General features: G+C 25.6%; 1 protein-coding gene across 2 annotated transcripts in view; it reads left to right on the forward strand.

Annotated features, from left to right (window-relative positions):
• LOC100201520 (uncharacterized) overlaps positions 1 to 12,500 on the forward strand; it is a 112,417-nt gene that overhangs the window by 97,989 nt on the left and 1,928 nt on the right. For both annotated transcript variants that reach the window (XM_065798046.1, XM_065798047.1), the window contains exons 35-45: positions 856 to 981; positions 1,260 to 1,382; positions 1,694 to 1,897; positions 5,102 to 5,305; positions 5,630 to 5,878; positions 6,030 to 6,272; positions 6,356 to 6,556; positions 8,740 to 8,832; positions 8,929 to 9,090; positions 9,469 to 9,642; positions 10,218 to 10,343. In XM_065798046.1, coding sequence (XP_065654118.1) covers positions 856 to 981; positions 1,260 to 1,382; positions 1,694 to 1,897; positions 5,102 to 5,305; positions 5,630 to 5,878; positions 6,030 to 6,272; positions 6,356 to 6,556; positions 8,740 to 8,832; positions 8,929 to 9,090; positions 9,469 to 9,642; positions 10,218 to 10,343 — 1,905 coding nt within the window. The remainder of the gene's footprint in view (positions 1 to 855; positions 982 to 1,259; positions 1,383 to 1,693; positions 1,898 to 5,101; positions 5,306 to 5,629; positions 5,879 to 6,029; positions 6,273 to 6,355; positions 6,557 to 8,739; positions 8,833 to 8,928; positions 9,091 to 9,468; positions 9,643 to 10,217; positions 10,344 to 12,500) is intronic.

Consider the following 12,500-nt stretch of genomic DNA (forward strand, 5'->3'; position numbering starts at 1 on the left):
AGAAAGATGTTTGAGCTTAGTAATTACTAAGTAGCTACTCTGCACTTAGCTTGTTCAAGTGTTGCATTTGAGTTGAGATGAGCATACTTGGACAGCATATTTGAGGTGTGGTCTAATGTAAGTAGTGTAGAGTACTTTCCAAAGCAGAAGAATGCTGCTTCTGAATTATTTTTAGATCTTCCATGTTCACTTATGATGCTGCCAATTCAACTTTTTGTTTGTATTTGAGGTCATCATAAACATGCTGAGGTCACATTCAGTGGTAGTGACTTGTAGTTGATGACATACATTGTCATCTTTTGCTGTTGTGTAGTTATGTGTGGCTTTGTTTTCTTTTCTGCCTATGTCCATCACTTTACATTCCTCTGTGTTGAACAGCTGGCGCCATTTTTTTCCTTTTATTTATTTATTTTTTGACTTCACTGCTTCTTTGATGTTGTTTTACATGGAAACAGTATCTTTACTTGATTTGATAACACCTATAACTTTAAAATCATTGGTGTATATTTTGATGTGATTAGTAATATTATCAGTGTTTTTGTTAATAAATAGGACAAATAGTTGTGAGTTTTTGAGGAGTCGGTAATTATATATTATATAATTATTATACTTTTGTGTTTTTATTTTGAATAGAAGTTCAAATGAAAAAATTATAACATTTTGCAATAATTTGCTACATTTTGCAACAACTTGCTACATATTGAAACAATTTTTAAACTTTTTGAATAAGAGCTATGTACTCTTATATTATCAATTCAGTTTTTTTATAATAAATTTTTTTTTTTTTAAAGTATGCTCGGATACTTTTCGTTAAGGTTATGTTGACATTTTGAAAAAGCATTTTTTAATTTATAGATATAAATGAATGTGGATCAGGAAATGGTGGATGTGAACAGATGTGTAACAATACCTTAGGCGGTTATTTATGTACTTGTCGAAAAGGCTACGAACGTAAAAAAAATGACATGTATGGTTGCCAAAGTAATAGAACTCTCATATTTTATTTTCTTAGTTATGAAAGTTTACAATAAAAAAATTCAGTCATTACATTGACTTTTTTGACAGTCATTGTATTGTTACTTTTTATATCATACATTTTATTGTATATTATATATATTATATTGTAACTTTTTTTTGACAGTCATTAGATTGACATTCTACATATTAATGTTTGATTAACAAGTTTCAATAAATGATTCAAATTGTTATATTGTTATATTTACTTAAGAAGTTATGTGTTCCTGCATATTATATTTTAGATATCAATGAGTGCTTGACAAATAATGGTGGCTGTGAACATAGTTGCAATGACTTTGATGGTGGTCACTATTGCAACTGTCGACCAGGATTTAAGCTTATGGAAGATGGAGTTTCTTGTGAAGGTATATTTTTATTTTAAAGTTTTACTAAACTTTTATTTTTGTTTTTCTATATGTTTATATTAACTTATAAGTTTATATTAACTTACTCTTCTATATATTTATATTAACTTTTATTTTAGTTTTTCTACATTTATATAAAAATAAAAATAATACCGAAAAAAAATAGAATAAAGTAAAATCCAAATAGCTTTTAAATGAAAGTTGTGATGAGAAAGACTGGTTTTATGATATTCTAACAAGTTTTAGATATCATAATTTTTCCACTTTTTTTCAGCTCTTAGTAAGTTGTTAATTTATTTTTTTATTTACAGAAGTTACATGCAGTACTTTAGAAGTACCTCAATGGGGAATTGTTTCACCTTCAATATGCACAAAAAGATTTGAAAACCTTTTTGTTGGAATTGTGTGCTCATTTCAATGTGCTAAGGGTTATGAAATAAAACATAATTTTAATGCAACATCATTGTTATGTAGAACTGACGGAACTTGGAACAGCTCGATGCCATCATGTTATCGTGAGTTAATAGTTGTTTTATATACCTTTTTTCTTTTTAATTGAAAAATAAAGCTGGAAACCAAAAAGTTATCTTGTAATAATTTTAATCCTGCAAGGATACAACAAAATCTTCGATTGCAAATATTTAATTTAGAATCCAGAAATCAGTAGGGTATCTAAAGTGTAACAATAAGCTATTGTTTATAGTTTTTTGTGTGAAAACTGTTTAGCAATGGTTAATTAAAGTTTTTTTTTAGTTGTTCTATCGAAAAAATAATGAAAAGTATATACATGCATATTAACTGCTTTTACATACTTAACATGAACCTTTTTTTTTATCCTTTCTTATTTATATATATGAACATGAATGTAACACTTAAATTAGATATTTATATACTCATTTTGGGTATATTATATTTACTATTCATTTGGGTATATTATATTTACTTTATTAATGAAATTCATCATAAAAAAAGTTGTCAAACACAATGGATAGTTTTGGAAATACAATGTTTCCATAGAGTTTAAAAAATAAATAAAAATAGATTTAGAAGACAATCAGGGTGTTGATTTATTTATAGTTTCCTATTTAAATAAACTTGCTAAAAATTTTATTTAAAGTTGTAACTAATGCATTTTACCTTTTTTGTGATATTAGTTGATATAGATGTTAGTTTTTTTGTGATATAAGTTCTTTTAGTTTTAGTAATAAATAATATTATGACTAATTTATTATAAGTATTTTATATATTATAATTTTTATTATTAATATAATTTTTTTTATTTTTGATTTTAAAATGTTTCAACTTATAACTGATGATTTCTTTATCCATTGTGTTTCTGTTTTTTTATGAAAGGTTGCCAAAAAATAATTTCTTGATATTTTCTTTTTCATGAAATGAGAGGTAAGAAAGTAATTCCTTGACCATCTTTCTTCATGTATTACAACCCTGATCTATGGAAAAAAATAATTATTATTGGATCAATATACCAAACAAGTCTGAAAATGAAGAAGAAAATAGCTTGAACACCTTGGGGATATATCCCTCAAATTTTTTGATTTCTCAAGTTTCCATATCTTTCAAATCAAAAACGTTTGTATAATAATTTTAAAATAATTACATTTTTCAGTTTTGTTTTTAAAAAATGTTAAAAATAATTTTCACTTGTGCAGCAGCCACAGAACTTTACTCTTCTAAGAAATAGTTGAATTTAGAAAATGGTAATGTCATTTCTGTTATTTTCTGATACATGCATATTGCAGTTCATATATATATATCAGTATTGTAAATAAAGCATATATCAGTATTGTAAATAAAAACAAATAAAAAAAGCACAATGTTATAATTTAAGTGTATTCTGATGCACACACATTGTTACATAAAGCGTTGTTATTGACTTTAACTAAATTAACTAAAAGTTGACTAGTCACAAGTCAAAATTAATCGACTTTGAAAAATTGAATAGATGATTTAATTGACTATGAACTTCCTACTATTCAACTAAATATTGATTTAGTCAAGTAAAAATCTTAAAATCCTTATATCTTTTCAATTTAACTTTTCAATCAATTTAACTTTCTATCTTTGTTTATTTCATAACAATAACATATACTATTATAACTATTACCTAGTTTTTTGTTAACTCTTTTAAAGTTTTATTGCATTATATTCATTAGCATTATTTATACCTAATTAAACTTTCGGTTATGTTTTTCATTTTTTTGTTGTTTTTTTTGTTTACTCGATGCTTGTGATTTTTATTTCATACAAGGTCGTTCCAAGCTGGCAAATTTAACTTATGAAGCTCTAAATAGTAATATGGGAATAATTTATTTCAAAAAAATAAATTATTCCCTAATTTCAACTAAAGCAACTTTTAGTCAACTTATTCGATTTCAAAAATGTATCAGTCAATTTTAGTCGACTTAAGAAAATGTATTAGTCAATGAAGAAGACAGTCAAATTATTTAAAAGTTGTTACAACACTAGTAACGTTGTTTCTTGTTTTTACAGAAGTTACATTAAAACAAAGACCTTAAAAATTTGTCTCCTAATCAAATGTTTAACATCAACACTTCAATGGTTTTTAACATTTTTATTTACCAGACTTAATAGCACGAATCAATAAAAGCTCAGTTTTGCAACAAAAAAAATTTTCAACAAAAAAAAGCATACTTGTCTTTACATAACAGTTTCCCATAATTGGTTTCTGATTTATCTTAAAAACTTAACCAATTTATATATAATCTGTTTGTAAGAAGTAGATTTGAAACAGACAAATTTAGAGATTTACTTTTTGCTTTTACCAGAGAAAGCAATGATATTATCAGTGCTATATTATTACCAGTGCTATATGTTGCTGAAATATCATACTTTCTCCTATTGAAGTATAAAAAGTTTTTTTAATAGATATCTTTTGAAAGAAAAACAGAAAATTCAGGATCTGGAACTGTTTCCAAGTCAAAGTACTTTCAGTCAAAGTGTATCTTCATCATTGTATCACGCCTTATTTTCATTATTGTCATCGCACATTATCTTCATTGTCATCACATCTTACCTACATCATTGTTATCACACATTATTTTCTTCATTGTCATCACACCGTATTTTCATCATTCTTTTTACACCTTATCTTCATTGTTGTCATCACACCTTATTTTCATAAAATAAATATCTCTTCAAAACAAATATTTCTTTCTCTATATTTCATCACACTTTGTTTTGATAATTATCATCACACCTTTTTTTTATCATTGTCATCACACTTTATTTTCATCATTGTTCATGCATATCATACATTTCAAATATTAAAACATAAATTAAAGATTTAACTTTAAAAAACCTTAGAGAGATAAATTTAACAATAAAAAAAATAAATATATTTTTTGAAGGATGAATTTGATAATAAAGAATTAAACAATTACATTGAATATTATTTCCATCATACTAAGTATATAAAAACTAATTTCTAGTAAACATTCATGCAAGAAAATATTTAAAACATTTATTTAAACTTTAAAACATTTATTTGCACTCTAGATATCTAAGTTCACACAAATTAGGCAATGCCTTAAAAATAAAAATTTTCCTCATTGTTCGATGAGTAGAGAAATATATATTTATACAGAAAACTGCTTTTGTAAATTTATGTTAATTTATGTAAACTTTATATACTTATAAAATTGTTGTTTTCTTCTTATAATGCTTATCTTTTTTTATAGCTGAGAAGTGCCCTTCATTAGTTAGACCAGAAAATGGTGGTCTTATACCAAGTCGTTGTCATAGTTCAAGTAATGGGTATAATGAGTTTGGTCAAAGATGTGTTGCTTATTGTGACCATGGCTATCAATTGCAAGGACCTGCCACAAAATACTGTCTTTCAGGATCTGCATGGTCAAGTGAAGATGTGGTTAAATGTATTAAAGGTATCTAAAATAGTTATATATATTGCAATTATCATGAAAGCGCATACAAATTTATTCCAATTTTTTTTAATAAAAAAAGTTGAAATAAATTTATAATAAATTTTTAAAATAGATATCAATTTTTTTAATAAAAAAAATTGATATCTATTTATAATAATGACAATAGAATCATTGAATTTATCTTAGTGTAGTTTTGTCTTAATTTATTTAAAGATTATTTCTAATATGTTCAAAAACTATTTATTCATTTATTTAAAGACCATTTTAAAATTTGTTAAAAAGTTATTTTTAAATTTATTCAAAATTTTTTTTTTTTTTTTCTAGTGATTGACATTCCCTATTTAAACTGCCCAAATGATTTCAGTATAACATTGCCTCCAGACAAAAATACTGTTTCACTTGGTTCTGATTGGGTTGAGCCCAATACAAACATAAATTTTACCAGAATAAGTGTACAACCAGTTGGTATTGGAAGGTCTTATCAATTTAGAGCTGGCCAAACAGTTGTTTCTTATAGTGCAATGCATGACAGTGGGTCATTGTTTTCATGTTCCTATGTAGTGCATGTTAAAGGTGGATGATTATTTTTAACTTAAAATGTTTATTCTTTTGTTTTATTTTTTTATTTATTTATCATTTTCTTGATTTTGATTTTTTCTAATACTACTTTTATTTTACTTAATTTTAAAATTCAATTCTCTTTAAATTTCCAATTTTTTCATAGATATTTCACCACCTGTCTTATTGTCTTGCCCAAGTGACATTGTTATAGTGTCATCATCTTCTCGAGAATCAATTAGCTGGACACCTCCAACTTTCACTGATAATGTTGGAGTAACTGATTTAATACTACCTAAATGGAAACCTGGAAATGTGTGGGAGAGTGGAGAATACAGAAAGTTACAATATGATGCTTATGATGCAGCAGGGAATAAACAAACCTGTTCTTTTACTGTAACACTTAAAAGTATGAAGTTTATCTTCAGTTCATTATTTATTGAATTAATAATTTTTTACTTTGCATCGTTATACTTTTGACCTTTAATCTAGGTCTTGATTGTCCAATCTTGTATGGTGATAATAGCACTGTTATCACCACTTTTGTTCCACAGAAAAGATACTCAATTGTGTGTCTTCATCAGAAAACTTTGTTTGGTAACTTTGGTTATGATGGGTCAGTTGTTTATTGTAAAGATGGCGACTATTGGATTGATTCTGTAAAAGTTGGTTTATCTATTCCTGAATGTGTTTGTAAGTTTTTTGTTGCTAGGGTTCTTTTTTTTATTTTAATATTTTTCTTCAATAGTTTCTTTTTTTTTTTAATTTTTTTATTTTATGTGTTAAAGATTTGGTTTATTTACTCTTTTGTTTATTACAATTTTTTTTTTTTACAATTTTTTAGTGAACAAATTAGTTATTTTTGTAAAATAGTTTTAGAGTTGTTTTTTTTTTGTTTTTTTTTTTGCTTTCTATTTTCTATTTATTTCATTGATTTAGTTACTTTTTTTGACTTTGTATACATTTTTGGATTCTTATATGGGGAATTCATACATGTATTTATATATACCTGACCTAATACCCAGCCCTCTTTGCATTCAGTACTAGTGTTATTAATTGAACTAAAATATCAGATTTATGATAAATTGACATTTTATATTTAAAGGGTTGTGAATGAAGGTTTGGAGAGCAACTCCATTACTTTTTAATTGCATAAATTTTTTGATTTACATCCAAGTTTTACAAATTCTTCAGTCAGACATTATTTGCCTGCAAGTTTGAAAACCTAGAGTTGATGCTACTACAGAGATTTATTAAAGAGTACCTTGTATGCTGTTTGATTTGTGAGCTCAAAAGGTTAGAAGAGCGGTGGGCACTACCTATTTTTTCTAAGGGTATTTATAATTGAACAAGGGTAATAAGTAATAGGCAAAAAAAATTTCAAAGTATTATTATGTTAGTTCAAATTGCACACAAATAAAAGTAAATAAAAAAAATTTCAAGCAAAAAAATGCACATACAAATAATATGCAAAGTAAACAAATAATATACAAAGTAAACAACAACAAAATATAAAGTTTAAAGTGACACAAAAAGAGATTTAAAAATTTTCACCACATTTGAATCACAATCACATTTAAAAATAATCATTCCTCAGAAATGTTTATTATAATTTAGATTAGAAAAGATTCAGTTTAACTTGATTATGTACTATAAGATATGATTTCAACTACATAAAAATTGGCTTTTAGAATTGGTTCAACCCATACATTCAATTATGCAAAAATTTGAAAACAACAGAACTATAACTATTCCCACTACCATAAAAGATTACAAATTTAGCTTTAAGTCCATTTGATAATCTTAGATGGATATCAAAACTTATAATTTTTGTACCATCTGACAAAGATGTCTCCAAGAAGTTAACCATTGCAATTTCATTTGTTGATGGAATTGCAGTGTGAAGAGTGAAACAAGGCTAGCCGCTAGATAAGGCATGACATGTATAAAGACAAAAGCTATAGAACCACTTGTGCGTATACCGTACATATAAAAACGAATGTAATAAACTTCAAACAATTTTAAAACTTTAACAAATAAGTAAAAATAATTTATATCTTTAATTAATAATCTTTTAATCTCTTTTTGATTGTATGATTTGAAAATGGTTGCGTGAGTTGCCAAAAAAGTACTAATGCTTTTTTTTTTTTCTTAAGCGAGGAGAGAAGCCACGAAAATTTGATGTTTTTTAAGAAAAATTGAATAGGATAAGCAAGTTATTAACAAAATATTTTGCATTGAAATTTGTTTAAGTTTATTGAATTTTTGTTAGTTCCAAAATCAGTTCTTCTAAATAAGCTATATTGAGCATTGTGTTTTCTTTAGAGTTCTTAGAAGAAATTCTTTCAATCTTTTTATCTAGATTGTATACAAATTTTTCAAATTTACACTTCTTTTGGCTTTTCATTGATCAGGTGTTTTTATAGGTACACATCTTTGTTGCTTTGTTAGGACATTATCTGATTTTAAAATTTATTTTTTTCTAGTTTGTTTTCTTATGAGTTCAAGTTTCCTTATATAAACTTGAATAATATTCAATGAAAATAGTTGGAGTTAGTAAGGTTGAATGTTTCAAAAATTATGAAGTGGTAAAAATATTAATTTTTTTCTTAGTGGTTTTTTAACAATTTTCAAGATTAAGCATATTTGAGTAAATAAAATATGAAGGTATGATATGAAAACGAGTGGTTAAGTTTTGTAAAGTAGGTTTGAAAATATTTTAATTTTATTTAGTATAATATTATAATAGTATGTTAGTTTTCTTTTGAACAGGCAGCTACTCCAAAGAATAGTAAGGCATATTATAAAAGCTATTTATTGTTATTGTTGATTTATTATTATAATAACAAAAATAATAACATTAAAAATTTTTTAAGCTTACACCCAGTCTTCACTAAACCAAATCTGTGATGTAGGATCGGAAAAGTTTTTGTATGAAGATTTCTTTGGCGAAACTATTTACTATTGCGGTATTGCCAAATTTTATTTCTCAAAACTTCAAATTTTGTTTTTGCATTTTTTTATGAAATAAAAGTTTTTATTTAAATCTGTTTTTATTATTTTAGTTGTTTGTCCCAAGGGCTCTGCATACAACAGTACTAGTAAAAAGTGTGAACTATGTCCTGTGGGTTCATATCAAGATCAATATGGAAAAGTAGAATGTGAGAGTTGCCCTCGAGGTTCTACTACTAAACAGATCGGAGCTCGTTTTGAAAAAGAATGTCTTTGTAAGTTCAGAATAATTTTTTTATGTTTAGTTTTTTTAATATTTTTTTTTTTTAAATTCTGCTGTAATGATGACATTTTTTTTGCAAGATCTCAGGTAGTTTCTAGACCTCAGATACTGCTGTTTCTATTGTAGTTGTTTCCTTGCAATAGTGTTTTACACTCCTTCAATTTGAATTTACCTCAATACAACTTTATTACTTTTTAGTGTAATTTTTCTAATTATTACCTCTAAATGTCAGTGATTGCTTTTCTAATTATTGTTTCCTAAAGTTAGTCATTACCATTTGTTTAAAAGGTGAAACCACAAAAAAATTTTAAAAAAGATTGATGAGTATATAATTTATTTAAAATTTTAAAATATAGATATTTTCATTTAGCACAATGTAAACCAGGTTATTATTCTTCAAGTGGTATTGATGAAGATAATGAGTCATGTGTACCTTGTTCAGTTGGCAGTTTTTCTGATATATATGGAGCAACCATTTGTCAAGTTTGCCCTGATGGCGGAGTTACTTTAATGAGTGGTGCAAATGATAAAAATCTGTGTACAAGTATGTTTACTTTCAAATATCTTTTTTTATTTTTCTTGTTTTTTTTTATTTTTATTTTACTTTATTTAATTAATTCATTTATTTACATATATCATCATATCACTATTAAGTATATATTTTTATGTTATTTTTGATAATTTTTCATATAATAAAGTAAAATGTTTACAAACAATCTTACTTGTAAGTTTTTGATTTTACATTCAAAAAAATACAGGTAATTTACAAATAATTGTTACGTACAGTTGTAAAATGTTTAAAAGCAATTCTTACATGCAGTTGTGATATCGCTAGATACAACAGTAAAATGTTTAAATCTAGTACCAAAGTCTTTTTTATATTTTATTAAAAAGATTTATAATTATAATAATAAATTTGATAAATCTCTGTCAATGATTTTTATATTTTTTTGTTAAACTTAGAAAATTCTATATAAATGATAATTGGTAAATTAAATTAAACCTCATTTAAATTGGTGTATAAATTTAGCAGTTTTTGTCAGATAATGTGAAATACTAATAAGTATAAATGATATAAGTTATATTTTTGAATGATGTAAAAGTTTTATGTTTTTATAGAACCCATCAAAATCACTCAAGTTCTCCCAGGATTAAAGGTTGCTTCATCAGTAGGTAGTTCAATTACCTTAAAATGTTATTATGAAGGTTACCCGCTTCCTGCAGTGTTTTGGTCTAAATCTTCTGGTAAGTTTTTACATTTATCTCCACTCTTTATTATCTTCACTAGATGATGATTGATGATTAGGGTAATCATTATTATGTTGATCATAATGACGGGCATCACTCACGCTTCATATTCAAATATTTTCTGCTTACTTAGATTTTCTTATTTATACACATTTATCTTAATTTTTTTAAATTTCATATTCTTCAAGTACTATAAATTTTTGTTATTTCTCTTAAATCTCTCTGTAATAAAACACAAATTGTTTTCATAAAATAGCATCTAGTCTATTTCAAAGAGTTGAAGGCTGAGCGCTAAACTTCAACTTCAAAACTCAATCCATCACTCTCTATGTTGTTTCTGTTGATTGGTGTAATCTTTTACACTAGTGTAAATGTCTGATGTACAAAATAAATATAACTAACTTTTCTGTAAAAATTCTTTAATTTTTATTTAAGTTTATTTCAACTCATTCTTTATGGACATATTTCAGAACTTTCAGCTTGTTTTGATTTTGTTTTACAATTCTGTCAAATGCTTTTTCTTGGACAAAATCCATTTTGAAAATTTTTGTCAAAAAATTGATTTAAATTAATAAGTTACATATATTTTCTGTCTTATCATAAAAAATTGTATCCAAAAATCTTTTGCCTGACAAACCACATTGCGTTTTGATAATAAATATTTTTTATTTATTTAAAAAAATCTAATACAAAAGAACTGTGTTTGGTGCCTTTGCATTAATTTCAGTGATTGGGACACTGGGACATCAAATCATTTTCAACGAATGGGTTGTGTTACTTCATCATGATGCTATTACTTGTAATATTATTATTTAAGGTTTAGAAACTTCTCTTACCTTTACTACACCAAGGTGGAGTTTAATATAAAAGTTTTCTTTATATTATCTTATATTCTTTTATTTCTTTATAAAAATATACATTAATTACATTACAATAAAATGTTGTTTAATTGTTAAAGCATAATTCATAAGTTCTTTAAAGAAATGATTCTCTTTTTTTTAAACTTAGTAATAAAAGAAGGATTGATTAAAGATCAAATGTGAAATTATTTTTTACATAAATCTCCATCAACCATAATATTTTATTCTCCATCATACATAAATCTCCATCACCTCTCACCATTTATAATTCCACTCTTTATCATTCCACTAACCACCATTTACCATTATACCATCCACCATTTTTCATTTTATCATCCTCAATTTATTATTCCACTATCCACTATTTATCATTCCACCATCCACCATTTATCATTTTACCATCCACATTGCTATACCACTATTGTAGTCAATAGCTTAAACATACCTATAAAATTATAAATTATGAATTTTGACGGAAGAATATATTCTTGAATCAAAAATTATAAAAGTTAAACCTTTCCATAACAAATATCCATGACAACTGATTTATTTTACTTCATGGTTATTGCCATCTAATGAAATCTTTGTCAAAAGAATTGATTAACAGGAAGGTTTTGCATAATAAAATACTCATAAATTTTTTTGGGGATCTATTCAGTGATGTTTAATTTATTGGTAGGTTTCTAATTTAAATTTTTTTTTTTAGTTTCCTTTTTTTAAATAATACTATTTCATTTAATTATGTACAATTCATCTGAGGTAAGGCATTCCACCTCTTTATTCTTCTCTTGATTCAAAACTGCTTTTAATTGTTTTAGTCTTAGAGTCAGAATTTCCTGCTGAACTTATATTGATCATATCATTGATTGCAGGTCTCAATTTGATTTCCATTATTTTTTGTGCTGATGATAACACCCAATTCAGAGGCTCTGCCATTTATAATTTCTCACTAGTGATTCCACTTCTTTTGAGCATAAAAATTCCACAAATTTCAATACCTGTTATTGAACTGCTTCAACTGAAATGTTTCTATAATGTCTCTAATCAATTTCATTATTTGTGGAATAGTTGCTTTATTTGCATTTTTGTATGATGTTGTATTGTAAACTTTTTTCAAACATTTTCATTTGACAGACTTGAAAACACTAGGATCCAAAGGCTTGATAACACTTTTTATATGGGCAAGTAAACAAAATAGCTTCACATTGTTTGCAACAACAAATCTATTAAAGTTTTTGATATTTAAGAGTTGTTTTTATTAAGAATAAGAAGCTTTGATTCTTCTAATTGAAAT

This window comes from Hydra vulgaris, chromosome 05, assembly GCF_038396675.1.
Source record: "Hydra vulgaris chromosome 05, alternate assembly HydraT2T_AEP".
In the NCBI taxonomy this organism is placed as follows: domain Eukaryota; kingdom Metazoa; phylum Cnidaria; class Hydrozoa; order Anthoathecata; family Hydridae; genus Hydra; species Hydra vulgaris.